The sequence below is a fragment of the Micropterus salmoides genome, unplaced genomic scaffold (assembly GCF_014851395.1).
Source record: "Micropterus salmoides isolate LMB-PRFRI ecotype aquatic unplaced genomic scaffold, ASM1485139v1 Ms_hic_scaffold_13, whole genome shotgun sequence".
In the NCBI taxonomy this organism is placed as follows: domain Eukaryota; kingdom Metazoa; phylum Chordata; class Actinopteri; order Centrarchiformes; family Centrarchidae; genus Micropterus; species Micropterus salmoides.
In genome coordinates, this window is record NW_024040374.1 from 20388876 (window position 1) to 20411599 (window position 22724).

Genomic DNA, 22724 nt, shown 5'->3' on the forward strand with positions numbered 1-22724 from the left:
ACCCTGGTGTGATTTGGCCACTCAGAAAATAAAAACAGTGACATAGATAGTGACGTTCTGCTTCTTACCCCCCTCACTTGAATGAAGAGCGGGTGTACATTTGATGTCAGAATTAACGCGAGCTTTGACTGAGATTCTCAAAGCTTGTATTTCAGATTCGTGCAAACCATGTGTATACAAAAACAAATGGTGCTTGTCATACATACAGTATTTACAAGATCTGAAAGCCTCAACAAAATATTTAAAAATTAATTACATACATTTTGTAACCAGTAAATCAAATTTAACACAAGACTGTAGATATTAGGAACTAAGAGTACTGTAAACAACTCAACCCATATACAGTATGGTACAACTAAATACAATTTAGGTAGCAAGTTAGTTAGCAACATCTACTTCTACCATCTATTTATACAGTTTTACTTCAAATGAATTGTCAAAAACCAGGCATGAATGTCTGGATTAATAAGGCAATAATAAAGCGGACTAGGAGCTCAAAGCAGGTTCAGTTACTGTCCTCGAAGCTGCCACTGCTGCTGAAGGAAGAGCAGAATCTCATGGTGCTCATGGGATCAGACACGTACCCTGAAACAGAGACACTTATTTGTGAATAATAATGTTGATAATAATGTTGACACTATCAACAATTAAAACAAAAGGCTGGTGAATAAGGCTGATATTATTGTTGTAGGAAATCAGTCTTTTCAGTCTTTTTTTAAATAAACATGTATATTAGTGACTGTATATTTGGGGAGTATGCCACAGACAGGGTAGGGAAGTTGAAAAAGAAGTTGGTTTTTGTCTTTTGTGTGGGATTTGACAATTAGGAAAATATAGAATAGCGCTAGCCTTTTAATACCTAAGACCAAAACTTTTTTGGAAAAAGGTTTATTATACACAAACAATTAGATCAAAAAAACTGAAATAACCAATTAACAAACCATTTCGGTCAATGGGGGAAAACTGCATGTTCCTTCTGAGTTCCTCCAGTGAAAGGCCTCCGGATGCACGACGGCGCTCACTGAAAAATAAAATAAATGAAAGCAACAGTACTCATTAATCCACTGCAAAACAACACTAGTCTAGAAATCTATACTGCTTCGTTTACATGGAGAAGGACAGATAAGATGGAGCCAGATAGAAGCAGAAGAAATTCAATATGTAATGTCCAACCAGGCCGCTCTTACACAGTATATAAAATTGATGACATGTTTGATGGGATAAACAAAGACACGATCCGCACACTGCTTTACAAAATGAAAGAAATTTTTAAACAATATTAAATGATCAGGGGTGGTGGCACAATGGATAAGACACATGCCTTTGGTGTGAGAGACTGGGGTTCAATCCCCCACTGTGACCCATCCACCATTGTGTCCCTGAGCAAGACACTGACCTAATTGCTCCAGAGGCGTGTGACCTGTATAGCAATTGTAAGTCACTTTGGATAAAAGCATCAGTTAAATGAATAAATGTAATATGATCAGCAGCATTTATTTATAGGGAATCTCTCTTCTAACTTTGATAGAGCACCAGGGAGCTACAGACAAGTCACTGCCACGCCACAAAAAAAACAACCTTCTGTTAATGGCTTCATGGTGACTGTTACTGGGCACTGACAAACACACACACACAGAGACACACAGTACAGAGGCTTAAAGCCCGGCGTCTAATGGGGGCCTTACTCCTCGCATTTGCTTTCCTTTGTTTCCTGTTCAGTATCTGAGCAACAACACTCCTCAGTGTAGACATAAGTATCTTAACTGATCTACATGTTGGCATAACAATTGTTGAGAGGGAGTTGTTTCTGCAAATCAGAGCAAGCCCAGACATGATGTTTAGTTAGCAGAGTATTAAGCTGAAAACATTTAATTGAACCTCCCCTGGTGATAAACAGCTTCAGATTTCTGAAAGCTTTTTAACTACTTTTTGCGGTAATTTTTAAGGCCTATCCAGCTGGTAACCGGTGTTCCCTCTACAACAATCACTATAAAAACAACATCTATATATTCAGTTTGATCTCAGGTTTATTTTCAACCAATCAAAGCTCTGACAAAAGATCTCAGTATGGCTGAAGTCCAACTGTTGTGTTTATTTAAACACTAAATTATCTCTTTGATGCAGTTTCACTCTAGTCATTTTTATAGTCATTGTAAATGTCACTGGGCCATTAACTTGGCTGCACATATAATGACTCGAAATTCTTAAAAGTATAGCCTGATAATGACACACCATTGACATACCATTTTATTTCAGTATTAACTGAGTCACTGTGTCGTGTGAACATCCTTCAGTTACATCAAATCATCTTTATGTGCCCACTTGTATGTCATCACAAGATGCAGCAGTTGTTGTGATTGCAAGTGCATGTTTTTCATTCTTTTTCTTCAGCAATATGCTCCATCAGTGGCCAGGTGATCTCAGGTGGAAAGTTGTCCATTAGTGATTTAAAGGGATTGACTATGGATCACTCCACCCAGCCATTAGACTGTCACAGACTATTTCACATTAAAGAAGTTATGTGGGTCATTAGGTGTCGGCATTTCCATATTAAGCTGATTGCTTGATTGAGCGAATATCAAGTACATCGTTTTAGATGCTGCTTTTAAATTCTGCATCAGGGCTTTGGCTACATTCATTTGAGGAAGACATCTTTTGAAGTAGGTGGCACAACTGTTAAGGTCTCCCCTTCTTGTGTTAAAAAAGATGAACATGACATCTCTTCTGGGAGCATTGTCAAATTTCTCCAAAACTATACACCAAAATTTGTTTTGGAGTAAATATAAGGAAAGAAAGGAAGCCGCTGAATCGCGGCAGAATGATGGATCTACAACGTCAAGTTTTAACAGTTTGGGAGTTTGTGGAGGCAGATTTTAGCACCCTAAAGGGCATTCAGACCAAAAGCGAAGTGAGCGTTGGGGGCGGTGCGTTTACATACAAAGTCAATGCAAAGACATGGAGCCGCGGTAGGGAGCAGCGCTCCAGCTTTTGGACAAATAAACACCCGCAGTCGGTCAAGATTATTCTCTGACAACTGCGCTGTTTACTCGTGGGAGGAGCTTGGAGTAAACTTTTATTAAATTGGCTTTTTACTTTAATTTTTGGGAAGCGAGGAAGTTGAACTACCTGGTGAGTTCAGAAAACATGTGTCTGTAACTTTATTCCAGCTATCGCTGTACTTTACTGTGACCAAGTTAGCATAGCATAGCCCTGATCAATTCAAACTCCATTCAGAAAACAAACACTCCGTACTTGTATTGCGCCTTTCTAGTCTTTTTCGACCACTCAAAGCGCTTTTACACTACATCTGCATTCACCATTCACACACTGAGCCTAAGTGCTCAAACGGAAACTAACATTCACACTCACTCATACACTGGTGGAATAGCCGCCAGGGGCAAATCGGGGTTCAGTATCTTGCCCAAGGACACTTCGACACGCAACCAGGGGGAGCCAGGTATCGAACCGCCGACCTTCCGATTAACGGCCAACCCGCTCTACCTCCTGAGCCACAGCCGACCCAAATTTTAGAAATTGTTGCCCTGCTGTCTTGCTGACAGACCTGTCAAAGCATAAGTTCACATGTTTAACAAATCTGCATCATATTGTAGTTATTTCGGCATCAGTTTGATCCGTTTATTGCAATTTAATCACAGCAAAATGTTTACTTTGGGTTCATACAGCTGTAGTAATGGCGAGTTGTGTTTATTCGCGTTGTGTATGAACACTCAGCAGTTGTCCAGCGATAAAACCCCCGCGAGGAGAGCGTTGCGTGGATTAAATTCGCTTTTGGTCTGAATGCCGCATAACTACTGATTCATCCAATAAGAGGCTCAATTCTCGAGTACACTGTATATTGTATACAGTGACACGTGCAATATATTGGTTGTTTTATATGGATTTTGACAATATTTAGGGAAGTTAAGTCTTATTACTCTGTTTCTGCATTTACAAAACTGCTCTGAAAAGCCAAATTGAGAGGCCACAACTGTTGTTTAATTATATACCAATCAAGAAACATAAAGTAATTTTGTTCTACTGCTAAGTCACTAAATTAGACCCAACAGCAGGGTTACCAAAGCATCATGCAAACACCTTAAGCTGATTAAAGACTAACTCAGACTCTGCTTCAACTAATAGTTGGGTTATTGGGAGGGTGTGAATGTGGCAATTGTACAGCAAATGATTCTCACGCCCTTCACCCGTCTGTGGAGGTGCTTGAGTTCTCTTACCTTTGAGTCCAGAAGGCGTAGGCGCGAGTGTTGAGAGCATACTCGAGTTCAAAGCGGGAGCGCAGGGCGGCCACGTGGCTCCGGCCGGGTCCTCCTCGCCCCAGCAGACAGTCAGAGGATGAGGAGGGCGACAGGGAGCCGCTGCTGTTACTGGAGGCTGGAGACATCAGCTGCCCCACACACAGAACAGCAGAAATACAGTCACAATTGTGAGAATTGATTTATCACAACATAAGTGTCATGCGCTGCAGCCTTAAATGGGATGACACTTGAGAATATGAGGATGCTATATACCTCAACGTTGCACAAACATTCCTCCAGGTTGGAAACCACTTCAGAGAATTCAGGCCTGTCCTGAATTGGAAAAAGCAACACAGTACAATCAAATGCATCAGGTGGCCACAACAGACAGACACGTGTGTTCTCTCAAACACAGCCCTGTATGTTGTGCTCATTTTAGTCCACCCACACATGAAGCAAGGGTGAACCCTGCTTCAAAAGCAGCCTTTAGATCTCATGCCTCACTGTAAAAGAACAAACACTGCCACCCCGGAGCTGTTCAATTATACATCACATCCCTCAGACAGGCCAAGGTCTGTCCACGTGCTACTTTCACTATAGAGACAGGAAAATGAAGACAGCACAGTAAAGATGAAAACATAACAACATGACAAGCCTTTGCCAGCATCTCATTTTGATCTTGGCAAATGCTTTTCATAAATGATTGTGTTTGTGTAGTTTCTTTGGTCTTTCAAGTTTATATGATCTTGTACTGGGGGGATTTTCATAAGCCTATTAAGAACAACATTTAGCAATTTCAAATTACATTGGTGTCACAGAAGCAGAAGTGTTCATCTGAGAACAGTGGTCTGAAATCTGCTTACCCTGCAGCATGAATTCTCTCAGGCTTTAACAAATACCTTTGTACAAATCCTGTAAACACAGTGCGGCGTGTCCCACTTTTAAAGTCCGTGGTAGCTGGTGTACTGGTGAGGCACCATGAGAGAGGCGTGCAACATGAAACTTTATGAGCCTATTATAGTGTCTCAACGAAGCTGCCCTGGGACAAGGTGATCACAACTGGTTGGCAACCAACAGGAAGGAGATGTAGCCCACCGCAGAGGGAGGATTGTGCCGACATGCTCGGCCGTGTTATAATGTGTCTTGATGAGGCCTGGCTAAACATCACAGTGCTGAGAGGGATAATACAGGTAATGCGTGCTCCTGAATGTGATGAGCCATGCAGTAATGGATCATCAAGGGCCCAATTCATTACTGCTGCACACATTTGCAGGGGCAGCTGACTCGGCATCAGTTGCCTTTCTGAGCCATTGTTGTCTAAATTGCTAATGACATGGAAGGATTTTATTGGGGAGAAAAGGAAAAGGCTTCAGATTATCATGATAACCCAACATGTCCAAGGAACTTGGCCATAAGAGGTGAACATTCACACCTGCAAAGAGAGCATCGTAGCAGCTCAACGTGAAATAAAATATACACTGGCTTGCCCGACAACTCAAGTTTCACAAGTGCAGCGGAGGCAGACACATTGATCGAGGCTAACAGTGATGTAGGAGGTACTAATAGAGCATCTTAATAGTGGACACTGTTGAGCAGGTATGTGTGTGTGGGGGAGACACTACAGCCACATATATGAGGCTATTATGCAGCCAAGATTACCCTAAAACTTTGCACAGGTATGCATGTTACCCTGCAAATAGAACATGGCTAAGAATTACTTTAAATGTATGACTTGGAACATCAATGAATGTGGAAACCATATTAAATGAGGGAAGATGCTGTCATATCTGAAACACAACCAGGCATAGCTTTTATTCAGGAAACCCAGATGATTAAGCAGTTGAACTTAAACAATGCTAGGTGGGTCTTATTTTCCATTGTTTTATTTATTTATGTTTTTAAAGTGAACAAAATGGTGTAATTGTACTGATAAATAAGAGTCCAAGTTTTGTGTCCTCCTTTAGGAGGTCAAAGATAAAAGCACTCCTCAATGGGACTAAGATGATAATCAATATTTATGCAACTACATTTTTCTGCAGTGAATGTGATTCTAGGAGAATTAAAAGGGAAGATAATACTAGCAGGGGATTTCAACCAACTTATGGATGTATTTTAGATAAACGGTGTTGTTACTTGTAAGTTAAATCCAATGGACAGATCACACTGCAATAGAGCTTTGCATTGACACAGACTGGAATACAAAGGGCAGATGGAGACCAAGATGAGGCCTTTAAGTTATTGCTGAAGGAGGACCAGAAATTTTATTTTAAAATTAATACCTGGAGTACAGATACCTCCAAAGCCTATATAAGGTGACAGATTATAGCGCAAGAAAAAAAGAGAGTACACAAAGATAAAGGAACTGGAAACGCAGATCGAAAGTCAAGAACTAAAATGATGAATTTATCTCCAACATGCCCAACCTCTCTTCTGAACAAGCGGAGTCATTAGATGGTCCAGTAATCGAGAACGAAGTCAGAACAGCTATATCAGCTATGAAGACAGGGAAATCACTTGACGGGTTCCTGGCTGAATATTATAAACAGCATTATCCTAATCTGGCCTAATGTCTGCCTCATTTAATCTTTCTCTAGCTAGGGAGCAGGGTTATTCTTTATCACCCTTATTGTTCAAGATCGTGTTTGAAACACTGGCTATTGCTATTAGAGCTAATGCAAATATTAAGGGGGTAGAAAGAGTTGGGAAGGAGCAAACATTATTATTATACATGGACAATATTAATTAAAAACCCTCAAAATTCTCTACCCCTCTAATGGACACAATATTTAATCAATAGCAATTTGTACTTTAAATGCCAAAAAGATTTTGGTTCAGTTTTACATTTCATATGAGAATACAAAATGGTCAAAACGTTGTGGATAAAAGTCATATAATATTTGGGTAACTGGGTAGGGATGACATTACCATTATATCCACAGCTATGTCTATTAGGTGACAAAACACTAACCCAAATTTCAAATGGGGACTTATCAGTTGCCATGGTAGGGATCTTAACAGCTGGACAATCCTTAGACATTGGAAAACCCTGAATAGCCTAGATTTTAGAAGAAGAAGAAGAATGACAAAAACAGCATCATATGAGTATATGCTCAATAAGATAGATGGTAGAAATAAAACTAAAGCTCCTGCCTGGGAGCTGTCATTTTTGAATTCTCCCTAACCACTGACATTGTCTCACTCTGGCAACAAGTGAATGTCTTGCTGGTCGAATTGCCAGTGATGATGTCATGTCACAAAAAAAAAAAAATGTCACAAAACAATCCCTGGCTGAGTATACACTGGACTGCACAGCACCTAGTGGATATAATCTACATTGTGTAAAATTTTATAAAATGTACAAATGAATTGAGAACAAGTTATTATTTGGGCGACTATTTGTGATAATCAGAACTAAAATGAAATTCAAGAAAAGGTGAAATTGGGTCATTTACCTCTGGGCAGGCGTACCAGCCTCTCATCAGAAGTGCAGAGATGGGTTTGGGGATGGAGTAGCCAATAGGAGGCCGGATGTGATGGTAGGCCATGTCTGCTGCTGCAGCAGCTGAGGACAGAAGAACATCTGGTTAAAAACGATCTAATGCCGTCTGACAGCCTTTTTGTTCTGTGCTTGTGTACTATTCTATTTTTCTTGTTATGTCACTGTAAAATGTATAAACAGTGAGCAAAATATTTGCAGCCACACTCTATAGACAGATATGTTATTCAGTCAGTTTGCCACTTTGGTCCAGACTGAAATATCTCATGAGACTTTGTACAGATGTCCATGGTCAACAGAATCTGTATCCTAATGACGAACTCTATGACTTGTCATCCTAAGTGCCACCATGAGGCTGAAATTTGTGCTGTTCAGTGAAATTACTCAACAATTACTGGGTGAATTGCCATTACATTTGGTCCACACATTCATATCCTTTATTGGATTAATTGTAGTAACATTGGTTTGTCCAAAACCTTATGACATTACTATCAGCCTCAGCTGTAGGCTACTAAGACATTAAACATGGTAAATAATGTTCATGCTAAACCTTTGCATGTTAACATTGTCATTTAGCATGTTAGCTTGTTGATGCTAGCATCTAGCTGAAGGTACAACGCAGCTTCACTGAGCTGCTAGCATGGCTGTAGACTCTCAGTGTTGTTAAAGAATGATCCAGTTTTTCCTTCACAACTGAGTCATGATATAAATGTCAAAACGAGCGAAAATGAAAATTTAAGCATCAAGTGCTTATTTTATGCAGTAGCAGATATTTTTACTTCTCACAGAAAGAAAAGCACAGGTGTTTCTAATTACATTAACAATTGCTCTGTTTTATTCAAGTATCCCAGTAAGTAATGGCAGTGTGACAGTGAGCCAGTACGCATATTACCAGGACCGTACAACTGAAGCAGCTAAATGAAATTCAGCCATCATTCATTTTATTCGCTTTTTTCTACTGTGTCATGTCTAAATGTGCTCAGGGAAAAGGGTGTATTGTGTCAGAGGTCTCTTGAGAGGACCCCCCTCGGGTGAACTGTAGTATACACACTTAATATCACCATTTAAGCCTATGGCTGATGAAAAATACCAGGTTTCAAGTGAGCAAAGGGAATTTCTCCAGTAAGCAGCTCCCACAGACAGAGGGCGTAGCTGAACATGTCTGCCTTCACTGAGTAGCGAGTACACTGGGTGAACACCTCAGGAGCCATCCAACGCAGGTTCTGCACATACAAGCACATAAAGCACACACGTATAGGCACATACAAAAATCATAAAATTGTGGTAATAAAAAATCATACACACACAAAAAAAAACAACTAACTGAGGCTGAATTTCTGACATAAACAGTGCGTCCCAGCAAGGGCAAGTAGCTCCGCACAACAGGCACTTCTCAAGAGATGTAACATACTTAACACCAAACTGCAGGCCAAGCACTCTGGTTAGTGGATGAGTCAGCACACTGAGAAAAAATCTGCATGAAGGCAGTTTTTTTAGCTGCTGGGTAATTGATGGTAGGTGCCAGGAGAAGCTTGAACCTCGGCAAAATAACAGCATACGCTTGAATACTAAATGCCTTATTCTTCTGTATATGCTGCAGATGGTGTGAGTGAATTTGGCCAGAGAGGAAGAAAATCTCCTTCCAAAAAGGACTTGTGTGTGTCATCAACCAAATCAAAAATAGGAAACAGCACTGACCCCCGGCTGCTTGGTCATGTTATCCTCATCCATAGATTGTAGAAATCTAGATTCTGCAGAGGAAAGCATGGATATTCAATGGTCAAACAAAGAACATCCACCGGCCGTTGTTTAGCTGTACTTTTCATCTAGACTCACTTAGCTGAGCCAGTGAATAAAATCTTCCATTGCTAGTATTACCAGAAACTAACTGAAGTGAAACCAACACAAACACTTCCCCCAGAACACATACTCCCCTTGAGTGTAGGGATGGGTTATAGCGAATATATTACATATAACTACATTTAAAACTCTCTCTCTCTCTCTAACTATATAAATGTTTAACCAGCTGATGCTGTTTGGATTGAACTGCACAGTAACGGCACATGATAAATGTATAATGATGAAAACAGAAGAAGTTAGTTTTCCCTTTCCTGTTTTCTTTTTTATTCTTTGCTGTGGTTTTTGAAACAATGTTGGTCCATGTCTTAAAAGCTTTATTCAAGCAAGGCTATATAAACTTTGGCTGAACAGTGGCCTCTGTGGTCACAGATGACGGGACAGTGGTAAACTGACTCAGTACTGTCAGTTATGCACAAATATCAATTAAAAGTTTGCTTAAGACTAGCTAACATCAGCCACCATAAGCTACTGTTCATACAAGACCACGTGAGGCTGTAGCAGCAAAACTCCTAAGTGGATCAAAACGATCATGGGTGAGTTGTATTGCTAAATAAATCAACAAATCTCTTACACATGTTAGGAAGTCATTTATTCTTTCAAATGATACATAGTTTCATTTAGTAATATTTAAGCCCTAGCAAACAGAAAAAAGCTAAAGAGCTTCAAAGTTGTTGTATCATGGATGTAGATCCAAACAAAAATCCATCAGGAGACATTTGATTCAATGTTATTATTTGAAAATGTGTTAAATCTTCCTGCCCAACAAATAAAACACTTCAAAATGCCACTCACCTCCAAAATCAGCCACCACTGCATGTCCATCCTCATACAGCAGAATATTGTGGCTGGAGGAAACGCATATATTATTAGTCATGACAACAGTTGTTTCAGATTGCCAATCCCACCACATATATGCTTCAACTGCAGCGCCCACCTGTTGAGGTCCCTGTGGATGATAGGCTGGATGAGGTTGTGCAGGTATTCCATGCCCTTTGCCACATCAATGGCAATGATGAGCTTGGACTGCAGGTCGATAAGCCTGTCCATTGACACATCATTAAAGCAGTAGCCACTTAGTGCCAGATCAATGGTCCCTGCCAATCACACACAGCACTTTACACAGATCAATAGGACAGTCTATAAAGACGGCACCTGGCCACACAGTTAGCGGAACACTTCATCTGGATCAATGATGATCCCGGCTAAGCGGGAGAGATCGGTGAGGGGACGCTTCCAAGGAGGATAATGAGACCTGAAACAGTCGGCTGTGCTGTGCAAACGGGCCCTTGTCAGAGACTGAATAACTCTTTAAGGTAGTTTGAGCTCTTTTTAGATCTAAACATCAGGATTTAGTCAACGTCAAAGTGTGTGAGGAATCAAACATAACATCACAGGAACTGATGTTAACCAGAACCTCTACTTTCATTTTTAAGCGTCCTTTGCATAATTTATTAGTAGTTTAACAGAAACACATTTAAGATGGAATGCAATGCAGCACAAGGGCCCTGTTTTTCTTGATTTAATTTTCCTTCAATCGACAACTGGATCAATCGACTGATAACTTCAGCACTACAGTAAATCACTACAAGTCTGTTGTGTTGGATTGCATGGCTGCGATTATTCTGGTCAGTTAGTTTAAATCTGATGTTAACCTGCCACTACTTTAACCACGCAAAGACTTAAATACTTCTGCTCTTTCTGTATTTGTGTAAAATTGTTAGAGGTGACAACTCCATGGAGACATCACTGGGAAGTTCAGTAGATGCTATGTGTGTCAGTGGGCACTACATGAGTGTTAGTACAGCCAGTATAATATACTATACGCTCCAGTGTGTAACGCACACTTCCTCACCTCTTCTGCTCGTGCAGGAGAGAGAACAGTGAGCCTCCAGAGACATATTGAGTTACAATGGCAAACTGGCTGGGGTCGTCCAGACACGCCCCCACAAACTGGATGATACAGGGGTGGTTGAGACGACAGAGGATGGAGACCTCTCTGCAGAACATGTCCACGTCTGACTTCGAGCAGTACGTGTTGGCTCGATAGCTACAAACGACAGTGGACATTGAAGAACACATCAGTTTTCCCCTCACCAAAGGTGAGATGCAAAATGTCATGTTTAATAGACAAGTACCGTTTTATGGCAACAATTTTGTTTCTGCATTTGCCTCTGTAGACTCTTCCAAAGGAGCCTGAATGAGATACAGATTTGAAGCTCAGTAGTATTATCTGATTAGCACACGAGCTGAAGAGAAAACAGAAAAGGTAGAGCATAGTGTTACCTGATCCGATAATTTCATTAAACTCCAGCTCAGACAGCTGAAGATGGAAGTGAGATGGGAGGCTGGCCCTGAGCAGGAGAACTTCTGCTTTCTCTGAAAACAGAGGGCAACACAGGCTTGTTGTCTTGGAAGAAGATTTAATGGACTGTATTGTCATATGTGTGTCAGTGTTACTTTTAAATGCTGTTTGACTGCCTTTCTTAGCGAGGTCTCCATTGATAAAGAGATTGTCTCAACGGGCTGTTTCCTGGTTAAATAATGGTTAAATAAATAAATAGATAAACCATTTCTAGAAAATTCTATCTCATTGATGAAGAGCTTTACATGAGTTTAATGCATCATTAAGAATAATTTGAGAATCACTTTATTTTCAAATTGGTGTATCGCTCTAAAAGCTAATACTCAGGTCAGATAATATGGAGAGGGTATATGGCCAGGGTATAATGTATAAAACTGGAGTGGAAATACGGATAAAATACAAGCGTGCCAAGGAAAAATAAGTTTACAGCAGTTAAATGTTGCCCCATAATGCAGTTCATTTGTCAAGTTTTTGGCAAATTTTTCATCTGAAGGAGTAACTGTTTTTTTTTTCTGCCAAGATTGCATGAGGAAAAAAAGTGTTTTATTACAGAGCCATGAGGGCATTCAGTGTAAGTCATTAAAACACAATTAAACTACAGCTATGGTGAAAATCTTATATATATATTTCCTTTTGACTGATTATTAGCCCCTTTCTGCAAATAGATCGAACAGCCATCAATAAAGTATAAATATTAAGTATGAATATGACACAGACAGAGACAGATCTGTGTTTCACACCGCCCCCAGTTTCACTGACAATGTTTGCTGTCATGTCAGCTGACAGCAGTGTGGGAAAATCTGCTGTGCCTCACTCCACCTCACTACCTTTAGTCATGCTTTTGATCTTTCCCAGAGGAGAAGGGACGGAAACGTAGGACCCGTCTGGAAGAGAGACGTTCAGACAGATTAATGGGAGGACTTGTCTGATTACAATCCAGATAATCATTTCCAGAGGGGGGGTGGTTCACCTCCTCCTGGCTGGGAGTACTCATTGCAGGGGGAGTCATCTGGACGTTTGTAGTGTTTCAGCAAGGTGACAATAGCATCGTGACCTGAGGTAGAAAAACACAAGAACAGCGATACTAGTTTTCATTTGATATTTTCTGACAGCCAAGCAGATCATCCCAGAAACAGACCTTTTTCATAAGCCCACATCAGGCAGGTCTGCTCGTCCTTCTCCCCACTGGACCTGCTGGGGTCGCAGGCAACCAGGTTCATGTCTGCCCCGTTGTCCAGCAAGAACTGTACCAGGCGGATGTGGCCGTGGTAACAGGCACTGTGTAGGGCTAAACAGAGTAGTCCTCGGTAGACATTTATCACTCATGGCATACATGCAGTTATAGTGAAAACCGCGCTTAATTTAACTGCACATGTGAATAGAAGAGTTTTGAAGGATGTCACCTGTGTGTCCATCTCTGCCCTGATGGTTGATGCTCATAGCATTCTGGCTCAACAAGAACTTCACCATCTCCAAGTCTTTGCCATAGGTGCATGCACTGTGACACAAGATATAGGTACTCATTATCACCTCAGAGCAACATGAATCACAGGTTAAAGTTGATGCTCATAAATTAAACAACGTGTCAATTCAGTGTGTGAAGTATGTGTATGTGTTTCTGTTTTGCAGGAGATAAATAAATACAGCGTGTGAGACAATACCTGTGAAGTGCTGTCTCGCTGAATATGTTCTCCTTCGACAGACTTTCATTGCCAGAAAGCTGTATAATCTCTTTTGCTGCCTCAAATTTCCCATTATAGCAGGCCCTGATGAAACACAACGTTCAATCCAGCACTTGATGTCAACTGTATCAAAAAATATAAACATATAGAAGGCTACTGACACTGTAAACCATTTACAAGTGTAAAGGTGTGTCGCCGTAGATGTTGACAGAGTGAGGCTGTACGTCAAAGTTGCCCTGCAGGAGGAAGCGCACGATCTCATGGTGACCAAAACGGGAGCAGAAGTGGAGAGGAACATGATCTTCATTGTCCTGGGCATTTACTGAGCGAGAAAGAAAACATCTTCAACATCAACATCATCATCTGCACTTACAGAATCGAATTATCTTCTCTGTGACTTTTTAAGAATGAATCAGTAGGTTTAGCCAGTGGATGTATTGGAGCTTAAAGGCTATTTTACACACATAAGTAAGTATATACTGTAAAACTTCAATTAATAGCCCAGGCTTTTATTTGCTTCAATCTCTGAACTCACCCTGCCTATATCTGGGATAGGCGTCTATATGAGACAGGCCCTGTTGGCACAAACGCTTGCTCAGCAAAGATGGGAAATAGGCTTCTATCAAGCTATCAGACGAACACGAAGACGAAAAAGAAGAAATAATACACACATGCAAAAACATAATCATTCATTTAATCCAGGCCAACCTCATGCACAGAGATAGAGACAGAGAGAGAGACCGACTGACAATGGCGCTAAATCTGAATGAATTATACTTTGGTGCTCACCGTTTTTGTTAAATGAACTTAACACACAAACTGATCTAACTATATTTAGCATGTCCATATTGACCAAAGTTTAAACATTTTTCTAGGCAGCTTAGAACTAGCTCAAAAGGGTGACCCAGTGGGCTTTCAGAGGTTTTATACAGACTTATAAGACCAGACTTCTAATTGAGACTTGCGTTCATTTGTCAAAACGTGTCGCTACACCAGGCCAGTAAACGGGACAGGCGTCTAATAGGGACTAGGCTTTTGACTGAAGTTTTACAGTATTAACCTATGCTATTGCGTTTAATTAACACTGACTCAAGTGAATTTTTAATAAGTAGGGAAGCACTATGGAGTTTCACCGTTAGCTTTGCTCCCTTCCCCCATCAGCAGTTTGACGATACAGAGGAAACCCTTGGCTGCAGCCAGGTGCAGTGGCCGGTCTCCTACCTCACCACTCGCATTCACATCTGCCCCAAACTTTAGCAGCAGCTTTGCCACCTGAAAGGCAGAGATACCCAAGAAAATTTAGATAAATGTGTCTGTTTCCTGAATTTTTTCAGTTTTATTTCTTTAACTGATATGAGCAATTTACCTGCTCGTGGCCGTTGTAAGAAGCAATGTGCAGTGGGGTGAAAAACACAGCATCCTGAACATTCACAAAGGCTCCATGCTGCAGGAGTATATCTGCTGCCTGTTGGGGCAAAATGGCAAATTATGAATATTTGAAATGCAATGAAAATGTCACAGCTAACGATACAGACAAATAAGGCCCAGCTCTCACCTCATGGTGCCCAGCCAAGGTAGCCACATGCAGGGCAGTGAGGGCACCGTAGCCCACCTGCTGCACGTCTGACCCTCCATGGAGAAGTGCAGTCAGCAGCTCAGCATTGTCCTGTGGTGCAGTAAAAAAAAAGGAATACATCCAAAGGCGTTGAGGTGAAACCATAACTGCTGCATTACTGTCCAACACTCACTTTATCGTCTCAACCATCACAGCATAAAGGTTAGCCATGATTGTTCTGCCTTCACCACGTGCCTGCATTAACATCACAATAAAGCAAGAAGCAGCTAAGCCTCCTGGCTTTGTGTGTCTTTGCACTCCACCATGTGGTAAAACGTGAGACAGCTCTTCACCACATACCAACACAAGCAAGACAAAGACCTAGATTGCTCCTTGAAACACATTTCGAAACAATTTTTATTGCTCTTTAATTCTCTTCACCTTGTAAGCAGCCAGGTGGAGTGCAGTGAATCCATTCCTGGACAGTCTGGAAGGACGCAGGCCTTTGAGCATCAAGGAGCGAATATGGGCCTTGTTACCTGGTCACAAATACGTGATACACATTATGTTTAACCATTAAGAGGCAGGCAAACTGTCCAAATAGTTAGAACCATTTCTTTCAAATGTATTTTTTACTTTCTTGCCAATCAAATCTTTTTGCACACTTTATTTCAAATCCTCTGTTTACTTCTATTTGACCAACACCAGAAAGGTCATCTTGAGACAATAATGTCAGTCAGTCTGTAGTAATCCTTTCTTCCACCATCACATTTTGTTGAGGAGTTATTAATAGACTGTAGTAGTCATGCATACCTCCACATGCGCAGCAGAGATGCAGCAGCGACAGCCCCTTCTCTGTTCGGTAGCTCAAGTTCACCTTCTGAAAAGCTTCATCAGAGCTGAGGCACAGAAAAATCAACATCACCTGCTGGTGACAAGTGAAACCCGACTGACAGAAAAGTAAGCAGGCCGAGGAGAATGTAGGCATAAAGTGCACATGTGGGTTATACTATGACTCACACAGACTGAAATTCCCTTTTTTGTTTTCAAACAGAAGTTTTTTGTCACCTGAAAGCAAGTTTGAGATCCACGAGCTCACTGTCTTTGAGCTGGAGGTCGTCTTCCAGCTTCTCGACAATCACAGAGTACGACTCACCCACCTTCTTCTTCCACTCATCTTCACAGCCCCGTCATCAGGGTTAAACATAACAATTAAAAAGAAAAACAAATACACATATTTTACCTCCTATATAAATGTGTGTTAAATAAGTTCAAACAACTGTATCACTCACTCACAGTTTAGAAAAGGCTCGTCAGTGTTTGTGATAGAGAGTGATAGCAGCTAACAGTAAAACCCACCCCTGCAGGACTTACTTCTTCAATTCAAACCTCGTTCTTATGCCTGTGGATACATCTGACAATAAAATTTTCTCACGTACATACCTGTACATGTCTGAGATGGTCTTGATTTGTAGTTTCCCATTGATAAGGTCCTTCTCTTGTAATATGCGCTGTATAGTTTGGTTTACTAGAGTGAAGCAGTAATACAATCTCTCACTCTGCCACAATTGCACAGGTCCAGATAAAGGGGGATCATGGCTGTGGGCTAAAAATAAACACCTTTGAGTGGAATGCCTAACAACTACAACAACTGATCTCTGCAAGCAGGCGTCTATCAGTGTGACTGTGTGTTCTTCTATTGTATTGAAATGAAGCAAGTGATCTGCTGTGCCTGATACTACAATCAGTATGTGACATAGGAGGGGCTGGTTGATTTGATGGATCTACTTGACATTTTTGTCCATGCATACGTTCTCTGTCATGTATTTTTCACAGCAGACCTGGTGACTTGTCATAGCAGGAAAAGCAAAGGAGGAGCTAGTATCATTAACAATGACTATGTTCCAGCAACGTAGTAAGTAATACTGTTATTGCTAAATGTCTGCTGTGAATTAAAAAAAAGGTTAGATGAAAATGCCGTTTGCCTTCATGCTGTCATATAACAATGGACATGTCTATGAAGAGCAGTGTGCCAGATGCTCCAAATATCAACCATGAGCCAAACTGGTTTTCTCTGTGTCTGCTGATGTACCTTTACACTTTTGTCGCTGCCAAACTAACAGCTTTTCCTCTTGTCCTGGGCAAAGCACCACTTAAATGCTAAGACAATGACTTGCAGATGAGGTATTAAGCAAAATGCTTCTAAGACACTAGAAAGTTATATTTTTATATGAGACAAGCTTACAAAAATTTTAAGAATGAACTTTATGAAAGGTCATACTCACAATGAATGACATGACAGCAAAGACAAATATTTGATCATCATATGATCATACAATACACAAGGGATTTATAGCACAATCACTGTTATGTTGTACTGACAATATAAAACTTCTCACATAAATCTCAATTTAAAAAAGTAACTTCATTTGTTTGATTTTCTTTGTGTGATGTCTTCATATAGTAACTTCCTGAACTTCAACATCTCCTCCAGGTTCTTACACTCTAAGGACTCTTGCATGGACATCAGCTTTGTGTCTTTAGGTAAGGGGAATGTAGAGCCACTCAGGACGGCCTGCAGCATCTCCAGAGACATCGAGAAGGAGCTTTGTGGATCAGAGCAAACAGGGAATAAACAAGCCTTCCACAAACTACAGCTTGATGCGTCACCGGAGAACTTAAGGTCTTCATTCTTCAGCCCCCAGTGGGGCGGACACTCCGCCAGGCTGAAACCACAAAGCTTCAGCTCTTCCATGTACGCAGCGGCTTCCACACTGTGCTTCAAGTTGTCATTAATCCCAAAGGCGACAGTTACAAACCTGGTTTGGTGCTCGTGATTCACACACAGTGAATGCATGAAGACTCCATCGGGCACCGAGAGGCCCGCACCTACCCGGCAGCTGCTGATGATTGAGCCCCTACCTACGGAGGCTCCCGCTCCCACTCTAGAGTACTCCACGACTGATCCAGCTCCCACACAGCAACTGGGGTCGAGGATGCTGCACATAACGCAGCATCCCGAGGAGCCTTCAGAGTTCTCATTCATATGTATGCTGAAGGCAGGTGACAGGAGGCCCAGCTCGCTCCTCAGCGCCACATCCTCAGTGAGGTGAAAGAGGTACTCTGATGTGGTTCCAATGTGATAAAACTTGGAGTTGTTCAGGAGAATGACATTCAAGGGTGTCCCTTTTAGAAAATGGAAGATCTTTTGGCGGATTTCCACCAGACCACTCTCCTCTTTGGTGACATTCGCAGTATTGTTGGTGTAATCTATCGTGGCTTTGGAGCCCAGTGCTTGGAGAAAGTCCCCGTATGCGTCCACCTCACAGTCCAAATGTCCCAACTCTTTCAGCAGCTTAAGAAGAGACTTTGCAGTAGCATAGTCAACGTAATAGGTGCTGTCTGTGTAGACAAACTCAGCATCTGAAAGAGAAAAACAACCGCTCTGCCTTTTACAAACAGCTCCACTGTCTCGCATCTTACCGATGCTCGGCTTGTGTAGAAAGTGTAGGCAGGAAATGTCCTCCATTTCTGAGTGAGCGGTCTTTTCGTGTGAATCCAACACAAACACTCCATGAGTAGTCCCGACAGATAGCGGGGAGGGGTGGGCTAAAGCTGTAAAGCCAGGTTTGTCAAACCTAACACTCTCATCCTCTGCAATACTGTAGAGCTCTATGTCATCTGCACAGGTCACCAGTACGCCAGGCTTCATCTGGGAAGGGAAATCCACATACATGGCCAGTTTGAGCTCCAACATCTGGTAGAGGGGATCACCCAGTGGCATGGCGGTGAAGATTTTTCCCAGGGCGCTGGCACTGGGCAAACGCTGACTCAACCCTCCTGGAAGGATAAGAAGAGATATGACAAAGTTGTGAATCTGTTCGGGTTAATTAAATGATGATGATCCTCTGCTGTAGGAGTTGATGGACTGGTAGATTTCACTTGAGAATGCATAAAGAGTGTAGGGAGTTTTTAATGTTTACATGTTAGACTTAAAAGTAAAAACAAATGAGCAGACATGGATGCAAGAGTAGCTGTGAACGAAGAGTAGGATCTGCACTGTGCGAGTCGAGAAGCGGAGCCCTGTCGCGGTGATGAAGTTTAAAAGGCAGGCCATAACGTCATGTTAAAGAAGACTTGCTTATTATATTAGAGGAGTAATACTGTCTGCTGTTTGACTACAGCAAGTGGCTTTAACAATTCATGAATAGATTTTCAAAGACTTTTATAGTATATAAGCACACAACCCATCCATCTTATTTTCCTTGTTGGCCCCTATTTGTATTTAGGGACATAAAGGGATGTGGATGTCATCATTGCATGTACTTTTAGCGCAGAATTTATTAGTCAGTAATCTAATAAATTCATCGGCCACAGTTTTTGATAATCTATTCATCGCTTCAGATATTTTTCAAAGCAAAAATGTCCCACAGTTTCTGGTTTTCACCCTCTAAAATGTGAATATCTCCTACTTAATTTAGGCCTGCATGATAGTAAATTGCGTCTCTTTGGCTGGAAGGGGCTGAACGATTTTGAAAAAAAGATGTAATTGCAGTCATTTTGACTGATATTACAACTGCAATATGACTTGCGATACTAAGGAGAATGATAATTTTTACATCGTTATTCTCATTTTCACTGAAAAACACATTAAAATGAATTAAGGTGTGATTTCTGAAAGGCTCTGCACCAAACAAAGATGATTACTTAGTTTTACTAAGTGTCTAGAATATGATGCGTAGGCCAAGACAACTCTGCAGCACAACTATATTTAATTTAAATAGTATTTTGACACACATATCACCTTCAACAAATATTGTGCCTCCTGCAATTTTGAAATTGCAGGAGGGCCATATTGGGATTTTGATGAAATTTCGATTAATTGTTCAGACCTATTCTAAAACTGTGAACAGAACAAGTTACACGAATAAGATGTATCGGGCTCTGGAAAATAGTAACAGCAATTTGTTTTGTACAATTTTGTGACATTTTATACACCAAACAATGAATAGAAAAACCAAAGTAGTAGGCATATCAATCAATAATGAAAATAGTTGCAACCCTACCAGCATGAGTTGGAGGAAAAGCTAATGAAATAAATTATTTATATGTAACCTATTTAAATGTATAACAGCAACAAAAGGCCAGTAAAATCTCAAACCTGCATGGATCAGGATGACTCTCAGCCTGCCCAGGGTCTTCCCATAGATGTCACTCAGCTGCTGCAGTGCGTACAGAGTGGAGCCCCCATTCCCTTAAAAACACATGGTCATATTGGTAATAATGATTATAATAATGTAGTGCTTTGTTGATCCCACCCCGAGCAACAAACTGAGGGCAGTGAATTGAAAGTGAGTGTGACTCACTCACCTATTTTAGATCCAGGCGGATCTGAGAAGACCTTGTAGTGGACTCCAAGGGGAAGCTCTTTCCTGTCAACTTTCTCACTGATCTGCAGCTCGTATGCTTCCCTCTGGCTCACATCCACAGCGGTCACAACCACCACGTCCCAGAACTCACCGGGCTGCACCTCCCGGTCTTCAGGTACAGAAAAAGCAGCGGGAGAATAGAGCACAGGCTTTTAGGACTGAACTACAAGAAGGGCAGGTACATAATCACATATAAAACTCACCACGCAGCGAGCTGAATTTTCGGAGTTTTTCTCGTGTTGCAATTTGTAACTTTATGGTACATTCCTGGCTCATATTGTCGCCTCCGATATCGATTAAATACACTTCGATAATGTCTCATAAGTTGTGGCTGACGGTTATGCTTGGTGTAGCTTGACCGTGCCTTATTTCCGGGTATCGTCACGTGGTTTGTTGTGTTTACAACGTAGGCCGGGGAGGGAGTGCATAGAGCACAATAGAGCACGTGGTGATTGTTAAAGTGCAGGGCAAGGATCTTAGAAAGGATGATGTTATGAACCCAACTTCTTATTCTCTGCAATGAATTTTACGTCTAGGATTAAATATTGATTCTAATGAATGTGTATTTTGTAATATAGAAATACACATTCACACATAGGCCTACATGTCATCTGATGTGCTCTTGTAACTTATCAAATTATTTTGGGAGGATTTTACAATTGGAGATTAATACTAATTTGACTATACCGGACTTGGCTTACAGTAATGTTAGATTAGGTCTTATAATGCAGGAAAGAGAGTTGGAAATTTTATACAAAAACCTGATAATTCGCGCTAAATAATATTTTTACACAAATGTAAATTCGTACACTCCACATTTCACTACATTTTACATTAGATTCACTGAAAGTGATTACATCTAGGAAGGCAATATTTCTTAATCCACTTCATGTCAATTTTATTATTTAACTGGGCACACATTAAAAGAATGGGCATATTTTAGTTGACTAGAAGTTCATTCTTGAACTTGGAAACCATAGTTTGACTAAACAAATAAAGTGGACTTGAGTTTGATGAACTGAGTCTAAAAATATGAGAATCAGCCTTTAAAACCCAACCAGTTCTAGTCAGTAAATGATTCATCAAATAATCCATTGTCATTAGAAAGTGTACTCACTCCCTTACTGTAACCTGTTACCTATTATATTAGCTTTATTGATCAGAAATTACTGAGTATAGTTTTTAACAAACTGTCACTGTTCACATTGTGTCACCGTGACAACAAACACATGACAGCATCCAAAGTATTGGCTGCATGTTTGTTTGCATGACATTAATGTATTTTCGTTATGCCATGTCCCTGGTGCTGTGCAGAAAAAGCAGATGACAGGGTACTAAATGTCCATGACAATATGTGGGAATGTCCAGGGATTGGTTGTCTGTCTGTTTTTTTTTTTTTTTTTTTACAGATACTGAAGGTAGCAAGTTTGGTTGAAAAGGAACTGGAGGATGAATGCATGCAATGTAAACAACTAAGGATATCTTTAACATTAAGAGTCTGTTTCTTTCATAGTGAAGGCTGCCTTCCTTATGACAGCCAACAGGTTGCATGCAGACCACGAGCAAAAGGAGATGGTAAACCAGTCTATGGAGCTAAAGCAACAAGAACAACGGGCCACGAAGCACTCTGGCAGAGGCAGCGGGAGCATGCTTGGATGGTGGTCGCTCTGCAAGTGTTAAAGAGCCAGGGGGGACAGGCAGGTGCAGGATTTCTAAAAGAGAGAGGGAGGGTGGTTTGAGAGTGACGGGCCCTTGGGGGGCGGCTTGCCTCACTGACCAAGGCCTTTCACAAGAATAGCACACACCAGATGCTCTTCAGTGACCTGCAGAGTGGTGTGAAAAGGCAGCAAGCGCCAAGGCCAAGTCACACACACACACACTCACCCAGGGATGCTTTGGACAGGTGTATTTCACAGGACCACTGACTGGCTTGCGTCTGACAGTATTTCATAATTTTACTTGAAATGCCATTCTATACCAACAATTACATTTTTCTATACAGATGCATTCGCTTTATACTCTTGTTCTTCCTGTTTTGCTGTCTAGGAAGCGGCGTGAGTACAACAGGATGATCACGGAGCAAACAC

General features: G+C 41.1%; 2 protein-coding genes across 3 annotated transcripts; both read right to left on the bottom strand.

The window, feature by feature from the left end:
• Window positions 1-129: 129 nt before the first annotated feature.
• On the bottom strand, window positions 130-17408 carry LOC119900830 (serine/threonine-protein kinase TNNI3K-like). Of its 2 annotated transcripts, XM_038716097.1 has the most exons (25): window positions 16652-17408; window positions 16277-16385; window positions 16022-16107; window positions 15650-15747; window positions 15209-15319; window positions 15020-15118; window positions 14787-14925; window positions 13831-13975; window positions 13633-13737; window positions 13375-13469; window positions 13110-13259; window positions 12942-13025; window positions 12799-12855; window positions 11893-11985; window positions 11745-11802; window positions 11462-11656; window positions 10544-10648; window positions 10402-10454; window positions 9448-9500; window positions 8840-8972; window positions 7706-7815; window positions 4527-4586; window positions 4233-4402; window positions 942-1021; window positions 130-585 (listed from the first exon to the last, which is right to left on the bottom strand). In XM_038716097.1, the coding sequence occupies exons 1-25, from the start codon at window positions 16689-16691 to the stop codon at window positions 506-508; spliced, it is 2508 nt and encodes an 835-aa protein (XP_038572025.1). In that variant the 5' UTR covers window positions 16692-17408; the 3' UTR covers window positions 130-505. The 2 variants fall into 2 exon arrangements, with proteins under 2 accessions (XP_038572025.1, XP_038572024.1); XM_038716096.1 differs by having other exon boundaries at window positions 11745-11985.
• Window positions 17409-17458: 50 nt separating this feature from the next.
• LOC119900832 (fucose-1-phosphate guanylyltransferase-like) lies at window positions 17459-21024 on the bottom strand. The gene is made up of 4 exons (XM_038716098.1): window positions 20841-21024; window positions 20579-20746; window positions 20370-20462; window positions 17459-19048 (listed from the first exon to the last, which is right to left on the bottom strand). Exons 1-4 carry the CDS (start codon window positions 20911-20913, stop codon window positions 17634-17636), a joined length of 1749 nt encoding a protein of 582 aa, XP_038572026.1. The 5' UTR covers window positions 20914-21024; the 3' UTR covers window positions 17459-17633.
• Between the last annotated feature and the right edge of the window lie 1700 nt (window positions 21025-22724).

Excerpts from the sequence above, each read along its gene's own strand:
- LOC119900830 (XM_038716096.1), bottom strand. The coding sequence starts at position 16,691 with ATGGGAAACTACAAATCAAGACCATCTCAGACATGTACAG. Across the intron at positions 13,026-13,109 it reads GATGTGGGCTTATGAAAAAG|GTCACGATGCTATTGTCACC; the intron begins GTCTGTTTCTGG and ends TTTCTACCTCAG. Across the intron at positions 9,501-10,401 it reads AGTGGTGGCTGATTTTGGAG|AATCTAGATTTCTACAATCT; the intron begins GTGAGTGGCATT and ends TTTCCTCTGCAG.
- LOC119900832 (XM_038716098.1), bottom strand. The coding sequence starts at position 20,913 with ATGAGCCAGGAATGTACCATAAAGTTACAAATTGCAACACGAGAAAAA. Across the intron at positions 20,747-20,840 it reads AAAATTCAGCTCGCTGCGTG|ACCGGGAGGTGCAGCCCGGT; the intron begins GTGAGTTTTATA and ends CTGTACCTGAAG. Across the intron at positions 20,463-20,578 it reads TCCGCCTGGATCTAAAATAG|GGAATGGGGGCTCCACTCTG; the intron begins GTGAGTGAGTCA and ends TGTGTTTTTAAG.